Source organism: Carassius carassius, chromosome 22 (assembly GCF_963082965.1).
Source record: "Carassius carassius chromosome 22, fCarCar2.1, whole genome shotgun sequence".
Taxonomy (NCBI): domain Eukaryota; kingdom Metazoa; phylum Chordata; class Actinopteri; order Cypriniformes; family Cyprinidae; genus Carassius; species Carassius carassius.
The window spans coordinates 13,833,596-13,854,539 of NC_081776.1; the positions used below are offsets into that span (position 1 = coordinate 13,833,596).

The window sequence follows — 20,944 nt, forward strand, 5'->3', positions numbered from 1 at the left end:
TATGTTTTTTTAAGTATTATATTTTATTTATTGGTGAAATATAGCCTTGACATGTTTTGCGTTGGGAAACGGACGCACCTCAAGATTTATAGACAAACTATAACCCATTTGCATATGAGAAAGGGTATTTTATTTGTTGCTTGGCAGAAGTTCCAGTGGCAAGGTTACAAATGTGTTTGCTTTTACAATGTTGCATTATTTTCCACTTAAAGAGAGATTTATTTATTTTTTATTTTTTTTTGTATGGTGCACAAAGGAGAAGAGTTTTGCTGCGAGTGTTTGTAGACACCTAATGAAGTGACCATGGGGCTGAAAGGTGCTATTATTGGGAACATTAAGTGAGATGAAGGGCTACTGGCTCCCTTGGACAAGATAATGATGTTTGTGCTGGAAAGAGGAAAACCAGGAGCAGTTAAAAGATGCTTTGAGAAGAAAGGTTTGGCATGGTGATATCTTCCAGATGTGTCCAGTGTGGTTCATGCTGTAAATCTCTTAAGGTGTCAACGTAGATAACCAAGTTACATAATAATGTTTGAAATATGTATCTTCACTAAACACAGACATGAAAATGCATTCCCCATATGAACACTCAGGCTCAATGAATCACCACTAAACCACGGCTCAAACAGAGAACCTTTCACTGTTTATCACAAACAAGTATTATATCTAAACTTATACAAGAGTTGTTTTACCATTATCTAACCTTGTTTTGCATGCATCATCATCCATTGATTTTTATGGTCTTCATCACTCTGGAGAATATTCTATGAAGATGTACAATCAACCTTCAAACAAACACCATTAACTCCGTTGGCAGCTACTGACACTGATTTATTCAGGTCACTTAATGAATCTGGCGGTCGGTTGTGTGGGTCTTCGGTTAAGAGTATGCAAATGGCAAACCTCTTATCTTCCCACTTAACCGATATACAATTAGGAGAGAGATTTTGCCAGTTTATTTTGTAACATTTTAAAATATCATCAATGGTCCAATGAGAATGCAGTCTAAGAGAGTGGGTAGGGTTTGGCATCCTATCAGTTTCACCTTCACCGGAAATATGAGGTCCCAACATGAAGTGCATCTACAAATGTCATCTTTATGCCAAGTCAACACTGATAATGTCATGCCAGGTGAGAGGAAGGGACATTTGTCATGGTCTCACTGGGTTCAAGTTTGAGTGCATTTGAGAGGCAAATCTTTCAATGGGACGAGGGGCAGCCTAGGGCCAGCGCACACACAGGAAACTAGTACTGACAGCCCAATTGCCTGCACTTCCTGTCAAAGCACACAGTGGCGTCTCGTCCTTGCAGAAACGACAAACACTCTTGCCCTTCTCGGTTGAGGGTCTCCTCTGGGAGTGATGTTTGAAGTACACATACACAACCGTACACACGCAATAAAACCCAAGACCCCATCTTTTTCTAGTCTTCCCCTAGCCAAATGAGAGAATCACAGCCATATGTCAGCTGTCTGTGCTCCCACTCATCTGTATGCCTCTGTATGAATGTAAAACTATTATGAAATTAATGGAGAAACTACATTCAACTCAGTGTTGCATAGACTGACAGCTGGTGTGTTATGGGTAAACAGCGGTGAGCTGCGTTTGCTGCCGTCTCAGCCCTGATTCAGCAAAGTCTTGTTCGTCTCTGTTACAGTGTCACAAGATGATTCCTTTTCCTTGAAGTGTCACTCCGTCCTTGAATACGGCAAACACATTCTGTATGCTCTCCCTCTGCAGCACAGCCTACCTTTATATGATTATTTGTATATGATTAAAATGCCTCATCTTACCCCCTCATGTTTTTCTAAACTATGACTTTTTCTGTAAAACACAAAAGAAGATTTTTTTTTAACTTTTTTTTGTATATACAGTGAAAGTCAATGAGGTGCAATGTTGTTTTGGGCAGCATTTCTTGTTAACTTTGTATTAAAAGATAAAAAATAAATTCTTTATATCTTCTTTTGTGTTCCACAGAAGAAAGAAAGTCATACAGGTTAAGGACAACATGAGGAGAAGTAAATGATGACAAAACCTGACACTTTTTGCCGATTAAATTTGACGCTAGCATTCAAAGGTTTGGGGTCATAAATTAATACTTTTATTAATTAAGGATGAATTAAAATGATCAGAAGTGACAGTAAAGTAAATTTATAAAGATTTAAAAAAAATCTTGAGAACCAAATCAGCATATTAAAATGCTTTTTCAAGGATCATGTGATACTGAAGACTGAAATTTAATTTTGGCATCACAGGAATTAAAATGTAAAATATATTCACATTAAAAACAGGTTATTTTAAATTGTAATAATATTTCAAAATATTAAAGTTTTACTATATTTATATACTTACTGACCCACAACTTTTGAACCAACCAGAACACCTTAGAAAAAAACATAAAAAGGTTTTTTAAAACACTCATATCAACTGCACATCAAAAACAAACATCACCACAACTTTCTGCTTTATTTACCTCTTTCCTTTTGCCTTGGTATTGTTTTCAATTATCATAAATTCCGCTAATAAGATGTTTTTACAGTTCCGTACAGTACAAAATAACTCAATTTACAGCAATACGCAACAGCCCTCAAGTGTTTCATGGCTGTTAAGTATTCCATATGCTTGTGAAGTGCCTCATTGTTTATTAACAACACAATTCCATCCCTTTCCCACCCAGTCATGTGATTCATAATCTAAACTTCATCTAAAAACATTCAAATAAACCCCAAATACAGTCTTTGGATCAGTCCGCATGGCGATGAACTCACAGACCCTTCTGGCTGATGCATGACAGCTTTTCTCAGCAGCTGACTCCCCCTTTTGGCTAACAATTGTAATTGCAGTCTTCTAGTACCTGCGCAGTCATAAGCACTGAATAGAGAGCAGACTGTAGAGAGAGCCGAATGCTGGCGTTTATCAGCGGGACGCTGGAGACGGGGACAACCTGGGCTCAGATACTGATAAGAGGTACACACACTTCACTTGAGCTTAACTCTAGCAGGCTGAAACAGCAACTGTTAACTGCTTCTTAGAGTTGGGGACAAAGCCAAGGGATTTGAGTTTTTGTTTGATGGATGTGTGTGTGTGTGTGTGTGTGTGTATGTGTGTGTGTGTGTGTGTGTGTGTGTGTGTGTGTGTGTGTGTGTGTGTGTGCGTGTGTGTGTGTGCGTGTGTGTGTGTGGATGCATGTATGTGTACATTGGCAACCTGCTTGCGAGGGGAGGAGGCAGCGCTCATGAATGACAGCCGAGTGTGTGTGTGTGTGTGTTTGTGTGTGTGTGTGTGTGTGTGTGTCCGTTTAATGCTGTGTGAACGCTGAGGGTGGCATAGTTGGGTTTTTACAGTGAAGTGATGCATTAGCCAAACAAGCCCTTGCTCATTAATAGAGACTCATCACTGTGAACCACAGTGTCAGAGCTGTTGGGATGAATCGAAAATAATGGGTCGCGGGAAAAGAAACAGTGACGCATGATAAGATTAATGCAGTTTAGATGGGATCCAGCACACATTTGGGGACTAAGGAGCATTGGGACTGACTTTGAGATGTGTTCTCGTTCGTGTGAGCTTCTGCCGGTCTCACAGTGGGAAACACCAGCAAGTTCATTCCCTGAAACAACGGGACAGGAATCTGTTTAACCTTGGCTCTGTCTACTTCCCTCCATGAATTTATTGGACTGAAAGACTGCTTTACAACCAGCTTCCTTCTGCCATAACAGTCGCTTATTTACAGCTGCAGAATGTCCCATTTCACCCTCCTTCGTGTCTGAGTGTTAATGGGAGCATTGATTAAAGCATTCACAGTGTGCTGCTGGTTGTCATATGTGCATTGGAGATGACGGCTTGCTTGTATCAGAACTTCTCTTCGGTATACTGTTCATTGCCTATGCTGATAAAAAATTGTAATGGTGGCTTTCAGATAAACCAGTCTGTTTCTAGGAAAGTAATTGACTGTGGTTCTCTCAGGGAGATTTAATCTGTATCCACTACTATCCTCATTACCAGAATGCAGAGATACTCCTTTAGCTTTATTTTAATGAGAATCTCCTCTTCCTCTACCTGTCAGCTTTTTATTTTTCATTTTCATTTTTGCTTATCTTTTAAACCTCAAGTTAAAGCTGAAGCTTCTAATTTTTCTTTAAATACCTTATCTTATCCCAGCTTAATATGCAGAGAAAACATTAAGTGAAATAGTTTTCCCTAAAAAGTAAAAAGCTTTGGCTCTGTGGTGCTTTCAAAAAAAGCACTTTTTTCTGTTTGGCATCCCAACCAGCCCTGCTTTTTTCAACATTAGCTCAACCAATAGCATTTGGGGAGTAGTTGTTTGTCTGGCCAGTGGTAGGAGTGTTTAGGAAACCTGTTTGAAAACAGGTAGCACAGAAATAAGGCAGCTTTTAAGCAGCATTTCACATGTATAATTTTGACAGACCTTAGCAACATTTTTAACCCTAGTTTATGAAGCCTAACTTTTATAGTCCCAAAAGTAGAGTATATACTGTAGTGTGAAACATAGAAGTGTAGGACATTACTTATCAAAAAATATTGCAATCATTAAATATTCATGAATTTTTAATGTTCCCAAAAACTCTTTTGTTTCATAGTCTAAGGGGGTTGAAAAAAGGTTGAATAGTGAACAACCAATTGCTAGCTGGCCCATGCTGGTAGATGGCCTAACTTAACTACACCAAAAAGCATTTACAAAAGCATTTCCATTGATAGCCATTCAAAAGAAGCTGTGTAGTCTGACTTAAAATAACATGAAATAGACATTTTTATGTCCTTTCTTGTGGTGCCATCATCACTGTCACTTTCCTACAGCTCTAGAGTGATCATTAGTCACATGGCATGAATGGCTTTGGTGATTGGCCTATGCATAGATTTCTCCAGGTTTTTTGCTCACTGTGTGCTGTATTTGTCCAGTTGACATTATTAACCATTAATATACAAATATGAACATTAACATTAACATTTACAAATAAACTGTGTGAAAATCCTGACTACCTATGATTGTAGTAAGCTACAGTAAAGCAAGAACAAGATAGCTTCTGCTGGGTTAACAAGTTAAAATGTGCACTAGTCTTTTGCTTTTTCTGTTGTTCTTTGCTCTCACTCTCTCTCTCTCTCTCTCTCTCTCTCTCTCTCTCTCTCTCTCTCTCTCTCTGTCATTTCATTCTCTCATCTTACTTTCTCTTCCCATGTCTCACTTGCTTTCTTTGTTGATCTCCGGGCACAGGAGGCAATAAGAGGAAGACAAAGCGATTTCTCTTTCCTTCTTTTCATAGGTCCAGATGGACATTTTCTGACTGTCATGCACATGAACAACTGTGGCACTGCGGCACCTCTAATTCTCTCAGCCCTCCGTCATGCAGGGAAAAGGAGAACAGGGTTGTGCTGCAGAGAATCGCTGTCTTATACTCCACTTCCTTTTCTGACCTTTTAACCACTGCATCAGTTTACCTCGCCAACTCACTCAGGTTAAGCCACAGAAATACAAGCTCCTTCTACAACCTGGGCCACAGGATGAACCAAAATATCAATATCATAGCCAAACCAGAGCAGAATTCACCTGGTTTTCTAGATGCTTCTTAAATGTGTCAATTCTTTGCTGTTTTCTCTGCTGTGACTGGAGGTGTTGGCATGTGCGGTAGTGAAGCTGTTTGTTTACTCAACTCTTGGAGATGACTGTGATTTGGAGTGGTGAGCGGAGACCTTTATTGGATCTCTTTTGTATTGTGTTGTGTTTCAGTGGGAGGATGACTAAAGATCTCTTCATCACCCTGTTCTTGTTAACAACTCCTCATCATATGCTGAAACCACAACATAAGAAAACATTTAAACTGTGGCATCTTTGAGTGGAATGCTTCCTTTTGCCTGGCAAAGGCATAAATGTGTTTAATTGGTCACTGCGTTTGAGGTGGCGAGAGAGCATGGCTGATCTTTTTGAATTTTATGAGCCATTATATTATGGTCTAAAATGAAACTAGCTACGTAAATGTAAATTCCTTTGAAATTTTACTGGGTTTGTGGGTGTATATTAGGTTTACCACTTTAAATACATTTTTGCACGTCATTCATAACTTTAACATTAAGCAGTGTGCAGATTATGAGGGGTTGGAGAGGTCTGTTCACCCTACTTAAGGCTGAAACTGCATAGAAGAAGCTGGAACAAAACGATTGAAGGCTGTAGCAATATTAGGATGGTTGACTGTTTTCTGTTAGGATCAGAATTGGATGGTACAGTACCTAAAAAAACAAATAAAAAGTAAAATATGAGCTGAAAAATGTATAGTCTCACACTGATTTGAAATGTTACAGACAAAAGCCCCATACAGGCAATTCTATTAGTGAGAGGATGTGAGCTCTGAGAGTGTCCCTTGCCACTGGGGTGCTCTCACTTAAGTGGGAAATGGAAAACCGTTTGCTTCATGTGAAATGAGATCCTAAGATCACAATGAAAGAGCTCTAAGATTTGTGACATGAGTTTTTAAGGGGCCCTAGAACAGACCCCTGAGGAACACCTATCCAAGGACACCAGGGGGTTGCATTTGTTCGTACAGACCTGGTATATTAAGCAATAAATAATGACTTATTTAATTTAGTGTTCCCTGCATGCTGTTTCAGTGTTTTTGTTACACTTTTGCTGTTCTGAAACAGTTTTGTAAAAACTTAGCTGCACCAGGACTTTAACAATGGTTTAAAAGCTCAATGTGCAATAACACCATCATTAAGAGAGGAATCAGCCTTTTGAAAAGTAAATTTTTCGTAAGTTGGCACTATCCTTATAATCCACATCTGATTAAATGGATCACCTGTGTCAAAACATCATGTAAGGGCTGCATTGTATCCTGTAAAAAAGAATCCAGGTAATCTATTACAAATGCAGAGGCCTTATTGATAGTTTTGATTAAATTGACCTCATACTCAAGCCGGGTGCTTTGATGGTTAGATTTTTTTCTTTCTCTTACTCTCGTTGTTTTTGTTTTCTTAAGTGGTACCGGTTCTGATCTTTTGTCAATCAAACCACAGAGCCTTTGGCCAGCTTAGGTCTTCTTTGGCACAATTCTTCATTACTCAGTTTTTTGGGTTTTTTTGCTAAACAGTATTAGTTTTTTTCTTTCTCTCATCCATAGTTTTTATTTTCTTAAGTGGTTCTGCATGGTTCTGATCTTTTGTCAATCAAACCACTGAAATCTTTTGCCTGCTTAGGTCCTCTTTGACACAATTCTTCATTAATCAGTATTGTCTGTCTAGAGGCTGTTTTCCTGTTCTAGGATCATCTATCTTCTGTTCCTTATCAGATTTTTTACCCTCCTATTCCCCATAGATCTACACTGATTGGGCAAACCATTATTTGGCCAAGTCCGGGTGTCCGAGGCTTATTAAGGACCTGACTCATGACATACCCGATGGAGTTCTGCTGGCAGAAATCATCCAGATAATAGGTAAGGGTACACACACACACACACACACACACACACACACACACAGTGCAAGCTAATAAATCCTCACAGCTCATTTCAGCGATAAAATTATTTGTGTAAAACATAACTACTTACTGTGATTCAGATATAAGTTATTTTGCTCACGTTTAACTGGATTAGGAAATCAGCAACATGAAAATTGAATGCAATTTCTGCACAATTAAAGCATGTGTCTCCCATATGTTCACTTTACACAGCCCAGAGTGGTTTGCTTTGTGTGCATGTGTGTCAGTCTGTCTTTTTTAATTTTCCTTCTTTCTTTCCCCCATCCCATTTTCCCCTCCTCTGGGCTGTCCTGAAATGTTATTATGAACCTCCAGCGTACAATGGCAGATCTTATGCTAAATACTTGCAACCAGAAGCTGATGAATTAACAGCCATTCATTTTTCTCAATGTTTTCTTCCACACTGCAAATATACACATGCTCATTCAATCACAAACTCTCGAAAACTGCAAAGACAAACTATCTTGCCTCATGACGGTAACCCGTGGAAGGAAAGGCCAGAGGTTGTTTTACACTTCTGTGTTTTGTAAAGCATGCTGCAGAGTTTTGACCCAGTAATATCTCTGTTGCAGCTAATGAGAAGGTAGAAGACATTAACAGCTGCCCCAAGAGTCACTCTCAAATGGTAAGTTTCAATTTTTTATTCATAATGCATGTAATACATTAACAGCATAATGTCTGTTTTCTGCATTATTATTGTTACTTTTCTATATGTTTTCATTTTTTCCTGACATATTAACTTTCTACCACATCCAGAGGTGGGTAGAGTACCCAAAAACTGTACTCAAGTAAAAGTAAAAGTACTTCTAGAAATATTTACTCAAGTAAAAGTAAAAGTACTAGTCTTGAATAGTTACTTGAGTAAGAGTAAAAGAGTATCGGATAAAAAATCTACTCAAGTAGGTAGTTACTAGTTACTTTGGGTCATATATACTGAGCCTATTTTTATTTAGATATATAGATAAAATGTATGTAATGTATGTGTGCATGTATAAATGTATATATTTCATCAGCCTTTACTCCAATTTATGTAATTTATTATAAAACCCTGTCTGTTTACTTAAGTAACAGATATAGGTGTCATGCCATAACATATTTTTAATACGACTGACTTTATATTAAATGTGAGTTTAACATTGAAAGTTAATGTGATATAAATATTGCTACTAATCTTTCATTGTTCAGAAAGAGAGCAAATAACATTTACATTATTAAAGATAATTTTCACTGACAGTCTAGATTTCAATCACTCTCAGAAACTCCCATTAAAATCACTGAAACTGTTAACACTGTGAAATCAATATCTTGATTAAAAATTCGTACACACATCTGCACTTTGTTGTTCCTGCGAGGTGAATGCCAGAAAGAGGTATTCAGTCTGTGAGCGAGTGAAGGAAGCACCGGCATTTTAGCGATGACTCATCTGAACGCCTCTGATTGGCCAATGCTTTAATAAGCTCAAAAGAATCATGTGTGATTTGTTATAATACGCAGCGCTGTATAAACGCATCTATCTCTGGCTAAGCGCCAGCAAGCAATCACAGATCTGAATTTAGCAGCTGATAATATGACTCGCTGAACGTACTTGCACCAGTGTGATTGTATTAAAATTAATAAAATCTTAATCGGCTATTTTTTGTCTTTTGGAAGCTGCATTCAACTTGACTCCCCTCTGTTATAAGCCACACACGTACAACAAACTAATGTCACAGTGGTATCGTGTACTGTAATCGAATGTAGCCCAAGTTATTACCTGTTAAACAGTAGACAGCACACGCGGTGTTCATCTAATAAGGATCTCCATCGCTAGCAAATAATAACCTTTGCAGATTTCAATTCAGTGCAGTTCCAGCCACGTTTTCAACGCTCTTTCTGTTCTTAAACGTTACAACTCCGAGTGAACCACTTCAGACGCTCAGCGCGTGCGGCAGGGAACTGAACGACTCATTCAAACTGATTCATGAACCAATTCACTCGTTTGCCAATTGGTTTGATCAAGCCTTTGAACAGAATTGACTCAAAAGAATGAATCATTCACGAATGGGCATCGCTCATTGCCCAGAGAAAAGTAGACGGCGCGTTTGGAATAAACTGATGCATTTATTGCATTAAGATAAAGTAACGAGAGGAGCGTCGCCCACAGTAACGAAGTAAAAGTACAGATTTTTCCCCAAAAATTTACTCAAGTAAGAGTATAAAGTACCCATCTTTAAATATACTCCGAAAAGTATTCGTTACCCCAAAAAATTACTCAAGTAAATGTAACGAAGTAAATGTAACTCGTTACTACCCACCTCTGACCACATCTGCCAGCTATAAATGGTTCTTACAGATACAAATGTTTTGATCAAAAGGCGAAAATACTGTAAACATAACATTGCGTCTACATATATAGTAAATGAAAATAATTAAATTAACTGAAACTGATAGTAATGAAACAAGTTTTATGTGCAAACTTTTTTCAGTAAGTTTTATTTATGTCACAACAGTATCATATAGCTTTTTTATAGCATATTTCCTATAAACACCACGTTTCACGTGTTTTCATAAAAAATGCACCTGTCAGAAAATCACGAAAACATATTTTGTTCCTTTTCATCTGCCAAATCAAGACGTTTTTGCTAATGGTTCTGCAAAATGAAGATTATTTTCTGTTACATGTGTAGGTAAGATCTTACGTTGTGTTTCTGCTGTAGCACATTGAGTAAAGGCTTTAGTGGACCCACAGGTCTTTTCTGCAGTAGAATGGCCCAGTCGAGTCCTGGGCTATAACTCTCTGCATGTCAATGAGTACAGCAGAGAATCCTGGGTTACTGGCTGTGGGCTTCTACTAACAACTCCCATGTAGGTATGCTTTTCAGATTGGAAGAGCACAAAGACCCCAGTAAAAGCTTAAGTTCAAGGCTAACTGTGAGATGGTGGGTGTGTGTGTGTGTGTGTGTGTGTTTTGGGGGAGGCGTGGGAGGTTTCATTGTTCCATTCAGTGCCCATTGATCTTGCACCTGTTTGCCAGCATGAGTTTGCAGACATATGTAGAGGTTTTACACTGAGGAAGTGTGTCTGTTTATGAGGAACTGTTTACGGGAACTTGAGGTTATGGAGGAATATTTAGGACATACACACAATGTATCGCTGCCAACTTCACGGTCATAACATCAGCACAGGGGACTTCTCTGTGATTGCTAAGATATTTGTCAGTATTTGATTAATAGGAATCAGTGGTGTAGTCCTAAAGAAAAAAGTGGTTTACTATTACCTAGTCGCCCCCTGCCAATATCAGTACAGTGCACTCTAAGTTTGATCAACAGATTATTTTTCAAGTAGTCTACAGCATGACTTCCAGGTTTATCCAGCCCATCTGTCGACACATTATTACAGTTCTTTATAATTTCAACATGTTTCTTTGGAATTATATTCATTGTGAAAAGTGCTTTAGAGATACATCTTAATTTAATGATTTTTTAAAAATCATCTTAATTTGATGTTTTGTGTTTTATTTTATGCTTTTATAAACTGGCTGTATTGTTTAGGAAGGGAATTAAACTTGCTGCAAGAGGATTTTTCAGCATGCAGGCAGGGCTGGACTGGGGTTCAAATTCGGCCCTGGACATATTCAATTTAAATTTTTGATTAAATTTATGCATTTAGCACACACACTTTTTATCTAAAGCGATTTACAGGCTTACATATTTTACCTAACGTGTTCCCTGGGAATTGAATCCACAACCTTTTGTTTTGCTAATGCAATGCTCTACCATTGAGCCACAGGAACACAGAAATGACAGGAAAAAGATTCAAAGAATGATATAAACCAGACGAGAAAATTGACTTTGTTGGTAGATGGGATTCTGATGGTCAGGGTAGATTGAAAGAAATAGTTCAGCCAAGAATGATAATGTTGCCTTTGTCCGTGCAGTGAAAGTCAGTATGACAGAAGACATGGATCAAACGACTGGAACAGTATGGATAACGTTTATGATACTTACATATCCTTTTTGGAGCTTTAATATTTTTGACTCAATTGACTTACATCTGAATGGACAAAAATAGCTGAAACATTGCTCAATTATTTAGTTGTGTCTTCCACAGAATAAAAAAATCATAGGGGTCCTTTAACCAGCTCTACCTCCCATCGAAAAAATGGGCTGAATAATCAGCATTTTTTATTTTTTGCTGGTTCACCATCCAAATTCATTCTTTTTTAAGCTGGTCTTTTCTGGAGGGTTTTGTGTAAGATTTTGTCATTTATGTGTGTTAAATGATAGGATAAGAAATATCCTGGCCACAGTTTGGTTAACATTTTCGGGAATAAGTCAGGAAGCTAATCTATTGTGCCCCTTTTCCTGTATTTGTTACTGTGTGGCAGTCAATATTAAAGAGTAAATCACATCAAGCCTCATTGTGCAGAGAGTCGGCAATCTGCCATTGAGGAATAATCAATTATAAATATCCTTCAGAAAGGAAATTCCTTATTGATTTAGAATAAATAGTCCTCTATGCATTTTCCACTGTGAACCAATAAAGATTTACAACTTTGGCATTAGCAAAGAAATGCTTGCTCACGTCCATTAAAAGCACCTGTTAAAAGTGACTCAGCTTCAGTTAAATGAGTGTACTGTTGGGTGATTTCCCAGGCAATGAAGATGGTTGCTAAATTACATGCGTAATAAACTCTCTCTCATTGTTCTGATTGGTCTCTCGGGGCTTAATTAAACTGGCATGAAGAGAGGCAGATAAATCGCCGCCTACAGGCTGTCTGTTCATTCACTGACTCTTATGGAAATGTTTGTCATTTGAACCGCAACTGCACCAGAAGATAAAAAGGTAGGACCCATTTTTCCCAAAAGGAATGGCTATGATCGCAAGGCTGGTATTATGATTAGTCAGGAATTCTGAACATGTCGGTCCACCAAAATGAGTCCTCGCTGCCATTTGTGGCCTAGTTAGTGAGAGACGGCTATTTCTAGAGGTTATGCATCAGAATGGGAGTTCCCCTGGACATGAGCATATCCCATAGGCCTGCCTTGATTAGCAGATCCAGGGATTGCAACATTTGGAGATGTCCCCAAGGCGTGTAAACAAATTATTTTGTGTAAACAACTCTCAAAGATCATCAGAGGTGACATATTGGAAAATTGGCCAATCTAATATGCAGTTTTAATAGTATTAACATTAAGATGTTACTGAGGAGTGTTTTGGCTTCTTAGTGGTTGTTTTGTGGCTGACGGCTGCTTCAACAAATCTCTGTTTGCACCTCTTTCCTCTCTCATTAGACATTGTTTGGACAAATTCAGTCTGACAGTGTTGTCTCGTCCCTAAAACTGGAAACTGCAGGAACTGAGCATGCAGAGAGTGCCTTTGAACACAACCAGACACCCTCCAGCTCAGAAAAAGACAGAAAGAAATCCAAATAGCGCCATACAGATCCATTCGGCTGAAACAAAAACATCAGAATACTAATCTATATAATTAAAACTTTCATTAATAAACCACTTTGCACTTTAAAAGGCTCCAGATGTGTAGGCACATAATTGGACTGCACTTCCCAGAATACACCACATAAACCTGGGTATTGTAAACTCTACAGGTTGCAACCACAAGTCTGTCTATAAACAGGACATATGACTTGCTTTCAGTGTCTTCTACTGCTGTCAGGAGAGGTTGACTGATCAGCTACCTCTCCAGGTCATGTGGGAGGACCGGTGCAGCTAAGTGTGTTAGGGCTTGTAAAGTGGATGCATCATCTGGGCTCCATCTGTTAGCAGCATACAGCCTGACAGCTGAGAGATACGCTCCTTGCTTCATCTACAGACATCAGCATATCCCTCTGATGGCAAACCGCATTTACCTTCATGTGATTAATACAGCATTCACCCAGCTGTTGGATAGGCCACAGGATGCTACATATCAGCTGGTCCACATAATTTCAAGATCAATGCAGCACTTAATTGATGGACTTTGAGTCTATATTGAGTCTGTTTGGTTAGTTACTGCATTGGTTCGATTGAGTTATTAGATTAAAAATTAATGAGTAAGTATGGTCATTTAGTAGATTTTGGTGTTGATTTAGTTAGTTTGCATAATATTTCATCAAGAAACGTGATGATGGCTCATAATTGAGTTGGTCTGGTTATTTAGTGTGTTAGTTTCTTAAGAGAATAAACTTTGGAACTTTGTTGGAGTAGTTTAGTTAGTTTAGTTAGTTAATGAGTTTGTTTATCAACAGGATGGGCTTTTGGCGTTCATTTAGTTATTTTGGTTAGTGAGCTAGTCTTTCAAAGAAGCATGACATTTCATCTTGATTGACTTGGCTTGGTTATTTAGTGAGTTAGATCATTAAAAGGATGACTTTTTGGACTTGTCTGAGTTAGTTAGATTTTTTGTAAATAACTAACAAGTGTTCTCTAAATAGAACACATTTACATTTAATCATTAAGCACATATTTTTTTATAATTTATAAGTATCCTACATGAAATTGTTTTTTTTCTTTTGAGATGGACTTTTTAGCAGACTTTTGCCTCCAATTTCCCTCTTTTGTTGTTCCAACTTATTATTATTCTTCTTTTTTTTGAGCAGGTGGTGGTCAGCTTAAATATCAGTCATTCAGTTCAACTCTCACTTTCTTTCTTTTTGTGCGCAGCTCTCTCAGACGGGTTGAGCAGTTTGATATTAACCAAGTGTGTCTTGCACAGAATCATGAGACATTTCTCACCTTTTCTTTTCGTATGTTTAACGCCCCATTTTCACATTTGATTTGTGACAAGCAGCGTTTGACATTAGCAGTGACCTTTCCATCTCGGCTTGTAGACATAACAGAAATGGTTCTGATTGTTTCCTGTCAGATATATTTACTCTCACTGGACTGTGATTGTGCTTTGACCTCTGCTGTGGGAGGATCTGTTTTTGCATTGATGCATCTTCCACCTCTTTGACAGGGAATCATTTTGGTAATTGTTGGGATTTCTATCCTTTTAGAAATTACTTTGAAGTTGGCAGGTACTGATGTCTTTTTCCTTAGACATGTTTGACACGCTTTCAAAATCTAATTTCCGTGTCCTATTGTAATCTTGTCTTTGAAGACATCTTTACAGTTAGACCAATGAAGGAAATGTTTCTTTATTATATCGTCAACAAACATATTTGACAGACATTTTAATGGAGCTCCAAATATCCGCTCTCCCAGAGTGAAAATCAGAACGTCTAAGCCTTTGATTACATCTCACTTGAATGCTTTTCTGTGGTTCATTCAAATTCTGCTCTGCAACAATAAGAAGCTTAATAATACCACGCCGAGAAAACTATAGAACTGAGCCTGTTAAATCCCAGAGCAACTCTGTTTTTCTTTTAAGAAATCTACAAAGATCCAACCATAAAACAGACAGTGACGAGGATATCCACAGCATAGAGTCATGGTTTCAGACGGTAATATGGAAGAACTAGATGTGTGATGTGGCTAAAAGAGCAAATCTGTCACGCAGAACATTACTAAAAAATCCACAAGCCTCATTTATGAGATGATGGCATTATAAGGATAGTATAACCCAAAATGAAATTTGTCACCATGGGTTTAACCTCATATAGTTCCAAACCTGTACATCCATTACATGGAACACAAAAAAAACGAGAACATTTTAAGACTGCTGGTCACTCCTTTCTATGCATTTCCAAAGATAGTAAGCAAAAAAAAAAAAAAAAACCTGCAAAAGCATTCTACAAGTACTGTATCATTAAAGTTGTGCAAACTTAAAAGTGCCATCTTCCAAGTTATTATCTACTGTAGATCTTGCCATCTTCTGTAGTTGTTTGTTTGGGTAAAAGATCAGATTCTTTGAGTCAGGTCTTTTCAGTGATGTGGTTCACAAAAGACTCTTAATAACCATTGGTTACAAATCAGATTGATCTTGGGTTAACCCAAATACTTGTATCAGGGACGTTATTGTAATGCAAAAGTTACATGGGCCACTTTTATGATATTTTGTTGTGCTTTTGGGTCATTTTTAAACTTCAAAAAAAAAATAATAATAATACTGGTTTGGAATAATGTAAGTGCTTTCTTAAAAAATGTGGGCATTTTACCTCATCCTAAATGGTGGATCTGCAATATGGAATCTGGGCATTCTCAAGTGTTTTGAGACAGCAGGCACTTGAAAGCACATGTTGCAGGCAGGCCGTCCATTGGTCCTTCACCAGTCTTGTGCTGGGTAGCGGCTGCAGCCTGATCCATTTAGTTGCTAATTAGACAGAGGAGGCCACAGGAATTTAACAGCTGTCATCATTGGCTGGCATTATAATGGCTCAGCTACGGTTGTTTGTCTCAGTGCCCACTGGGCACATAGAATGGCATGCTGAAGTTGGCACTGGGATGGCTGTAACAAAGAGAACTGCCAAGAATTACTATAACACTATTAGGGCAGAAATAATTTTATTTGTTGCATTTGTGAATTGAAACTATAAATAAAAGTTATTAATAATTTATCACAGAAGTCCTGAAGAGCAAAATGCACAATTTTTATTTTTATTTAGATTGTACGTATTGTTATACAGGTGTAATGGCAATTCTTTAGCATACTTTGCAGTAAAAAAAAAAAAAAAATTATAAATTGAATAAAGGCAGAGGGAGTGGGACTACTTTTTACTTTTCCATTTAATATTTTTTTTCAGCTACTAGTCAAATTTATGTATGTATGTATGCATGTATGTATTTGCAAATTATATGTATTAAATATTTCCAACATTTTTGCCCTATAAAAAAGATGACACACATTTACTTATAAGGACATTCACTTATAAGGACACGTTGTCGGATTATTATTATTATTATTTTTATTTATTTTTTTATATCGCATATATGAAAAAGTAGTTATATATATATATATATATATATATATATATATATATATATATATATATATATAGTTATAGTTATGCCATAATTGAAATAGTAAACCTGGTATGAGAAAATTGAGGGGGAAAATAACTTTTTAACTCAAAGCATGTTGGTGTGACGCTGGATTATGAAGGACAGGAGGCAAAAGCAAGTTAACAGAGTTTATTATAATATTTGAGATGATGGTAGGTTGGAGAATGACGCAGGAACCGCGATGGCAGCACAGACTGGACAGTTGGTTATAAAAGCAAAAGTTAGTTTGGATGATATAATTATCCTAAATTATAACTAAATATTAACTTTTTCTTTAATAATATATATATATATATATATATATATATATATATATATATATATATATATATATATATATATAAGAAAACTTATTTTTATTTTATTTTTTTTGGTAATTGACTCAAATTATGAAAGTTATAATATTTGGATATAACCCTTTTAAACTTCCCTGCGTGACCGTTAGCCTTTTAGACAGTGTGTACAGACTGTTTTTGCTGTGTACTTATGGACAGCTCATCAGATTCATGTGCATGTGGTCACTACAGTCAGAGGAAATGAAATGCTGCAAAAAATGACTGCAGCTGTCTCTCTGTAAAACCAAAAGTACTGGAGAAAACACAGCGTTTATCTGTTCTCTTAGCTCTGAGTGGTTTTTAAGTGAAACCCATATAATTGAGGCTTGAGACCATTTGTATTTCATAGTAGTGTTGGAACAGCAACACTTTCCAAATCCAGCGCTCAATGTACTGTTATCCGATATGCTTGGAGCCAGTCCCTGTGCAACTAGCTGGGCCTCTCAGCATCTGGATCCACACAGCCAGACCCGAATACAAACATTTACTCTGCATTAAAGCCTTGCTCTGATAAGTGTCTTGTATAGATTAAACACAAACATATTTATGATGTTTGCCACTCACGGCGACAGTAAACTTAAACGATTCATCATCATCATTGTCATTTGGAGGAAGGGACATAAGCCAACTCATGGTAATTTTCCATCCTTTTGCATCCATGTCAGCTCTGAAAACTGCTCGCTTATAAATTTCTCAATATTATTTTGTGAAAATATACCTCATCAAAACATTCTCCTCCCTAATTTTGTTTAATGACATATCTGGTGCTGGAAAATGTCAGTTTATGTCGAAAAAACAGATGATCTGACTTTCCCGGAGTGTTGTTAAAATCCCACATGGTTTGAGAAAACTGCTCAGCAAGCTCTGCTCACCATTAGAATATAGACTCTCAGATTTTGTTTGTGTACATCACTGTAGGCTGAGAGACAGACTAAAAATAAACAGAGCGATGGGACTGCTAATCAAAACGAGGATGGAATTTCCCTCCGTATGGACACCGAATATGATGATGATCTCGCTTTTACAGCGCAAGGCCCATCCTTACCTCTGTTTGCACACGTCCAACAATCAAGAGTGTCTGCTCGCACTTTTGGATTCGGCGACAAATGTTCAATCCATCGCCAAGACATTACCAGCTATCATATATCTTAAACACGCCAGAAAAGCATTAAATGATGCGGTTGAAATGCCAGGCCAGTGTTTAGCGTTCCACCACATTAGTGTGAAGTACATTTCATTTTCGTTGAGAATGTCTGAATCAGTTTTTGGTCGGGACATGCTGTCGGGTGCCTATTTGCGCGGGTGCTGTCGTCTAATGAGACTGCAATGAAAAACAGCCCATATCTGGTGCACCACACATGTTCTGCACCATGTTGCCTTTAAAAGAGGTTTATGAGAGAAGATAAATTAAATGTTTAAAGTGCATTAGGCTCTGTGCATGTGGGATGTGTGTCATCTGAAAAGCAGCTACTTGTCGTTGGGACAGATGTAAGAAGAAACAAGATGCTGTCGATATGGATCACATTTAACAATTGCTCATTCATTCGTCATCCTGTGTGTTTGCAAATGTGTGTGGGAGTTAATTCTGTATGTGATCTGTGTGGATCTTTCTGGCTTAATACTGGACGCTGTAAGGCACTGAGGTCAAGAGGATACTGGATAGATTGAGTTGTCTGGAAGACTGTACATGTTTGTGCTGCACTAGGACAGCTGTGAGAATTAGTTTAAACCTGTTAAAATAAGTTTAAATCATCCCTTATGTCAGGAAATAATGTGAAGTGATATGGGTTACAAACATAGGAAATTATGTGACTGATACAATCAGTTATACAGTTTAGCAGTCTTAAACTATTGACAGCTAAGACTGACCAATCAGGATCAAGTATTCGAGTCACATTCAAGTCACTTATATTTCTCGAGCACTTTATACAATACAGAGCCGTGTTATAATATCAGATATTTTTAATGAAAGCACTGTATGGATAAGTTTATTCACTTGCTGTTTACTCAGGATGCTTTGAGTGAATATGATTTTACAAAAAAAAAAAATGCACCAATGGTAATCTAATAATATTACATAAAACATAAAATTCTATATTATTGTGCTGTACTTTGTGTTTATATTAGATATGAATAAAGCTTACACATAATATTAAGAACCAATCATGCTTATTAGCATGGCATACATATTACTAGCATATTAGCTGTTTACATATATTATGCACATATGAATAATGTTAATAATGCACATATTAATGCATTATTCTGCATGACAATATTTTAGATAGCTTAATCCTAACCCATACCTAAACTTAACAACTACCTTACTATTTTTTAGCAGCAAATTAGGAGTTCATTGATGCAAAAGTTGTAGTTAACAGTTAGCTAATAGAATTGGACAGTTGGACCCCCAACCTAAAGTGTGACCTGAATGTTATATATTAATATTACACAATCATCTGAAGGGATAGCTGGGGCTTTACATCACCCTTTGAAACAGCATTGGAAGTTGTGGCCAGAGAGACATCTTCCTTGTGATACTGTGTAGTATTGTGCACAGAAGCAGTCCTTCAGGGTCTCATGTACTTTATGAGCTGAGTCAGCTCTCTTCGGTTCTGTCACACAGCACAAAGCATTCCACACAGTACGGCGCTTGTCGCATAATAATATAGTGCGGTCTGGCCCATTGACCAGCCTTGACCTTACTGTACGACTTCTCCAGCATTCTGCCCTACACTAATGCAAAATATGTGAGCCATGAATATCACATGGCTAAAGTCTCTTTGTGTGCCCATGAGTGGAAGTGCCAGGATATTACCACACTTTCAGCCAAGTGTTGTATTATTACAGCCCTCGATTGGGCCACAACGTCATGCCTGGACTGACCGTCAGCTTGTGTGTTGGTGTGACACACTGCCGTCACAGTGTCACACTCTGAGTTTGACCCACAAAGGTTAGCCAGGGGACATGACACTATCTGACTCATGACAATAGAGCCTTTGTGGGCATAAGGCCGTGGACGTGTCCACACACAATGTCGACATGCGCGCGTCAGCCACCAGTTGAGTTGTTAAACATGCTGAAATACGCTGAAGGCGATCTTCTGAAGAAACCATTGCATTCTGCATCAAAGGCTCCGTTGAACTCTAAATGCTGACAGGAATGTGACAGGAGGTAGCCACTTCTCTGACATCACTGCCCTCTCACACACACCGTCCACATCCTCACTGTCAAAACCATGTGCTGGTAATTTTGCTCTATGGCTGATCTTTTTTTTGTTTTTCTCTTTCAGATTGAGAATGTGGAGGCTTGTCTGAATTTCTTAGGGGCCAGAGGAGTCGGTGTTCAAGGGCTCTCTGCTGAAGGTAAGACCCTTCTGTCTGCTAAATGCCCTCATATACACCAATGGTGTTTGTGTCAGTATTATCATGTTCAACTTTAACTTCAAAACCATCATAAGGTTGTGTATATACTGTATCAATAAGGTTCCAATTGTTAACATTAACTAATGTGCACTAGTTAACATTAACTAAAAAAAATACTTATATAAAGCACTTATATATCTTAGTTAATGTTACTTGTAATTTATTAAAATCAAAAGTTGTATATGTTAATATTATTTACCAGACCTGAGCTAAGATGGACTGAAAATGAACACGTGCATTTTGTTAACTAACATTTAAAAAAGATTAATGAATGCTGTAATAAATGTATTGCTTATTAAGTATTGCAGTTATTTCATTAAGTAAACTACTAATGGAATCTTAAGTGTTACCATTATTTTTTATTTAAAAACACACATAATCAGAATCTAATAATGTTATAGAAGCAAATTTTTAATAAATCGTTTAATTAAATTAAATGTAATTACTTAAATATATTACCATTCTCAGTTTTTGTTAATAAAAAAGTTTAAAAACACATAATAATTACAGCAGAAATGCTGTAATGAAATATATCAAATGTTGAATTGGCCCTTCGAGGCAAAAGTGTGAGAAGTAATGTTGTAGAGACTTGAGGGGTCGACTATTTTGACTCAAGCTTATAAATAGCCAATTAGGACCACTATAGCAACCATTCAAAACTTCCAAGCAACCACACATTAGCGTCTCAGAACAAGTTAGAAACCGCATTATAGTGGCTTAGCATTGTACTGGTAAGGGGGCATAATTATTATTTTAGCATTTTCATTCAATTCCATACATA

General features: G+C 37.5%; 1 protein-coding gene across 6 annotated transcripts in view; it reads left to right on the forward strand.

Moving 5' to 3' along the window:
• The window catches only part of LOC132099008 (neuron navigator 3-like), a 333,516-nt gene that overhangs the window by 201,692 nt on the left and 110,880 nt on the right, over positions 1–20,944 (forward strand). For 5 of the 6 annotated variants that reach the window (XM_059505367.1, XM_059505363.1, XM_059505364.1 and 2 more), the window contains 3 exons: positions 7,321–7,438; positions 8,055–8,107; positions 20,031–20,103. In XM_059505367.1, the coding sequence (XP_059361350.1) occupies positions 7,321–7,438; positions 8,055–8,107; positions 20,031–20,103 (244 nt within the window). Of the gene's footprint in view, positions 1–2,852; positions 2,967–7,320; positions 7,439–8,054; positions 8,108–20,030; positions 20,104–20,944 lie in introns of those variants that run through there. The other variant, XM_059505368.1, reaches the window with a different exon arrangement.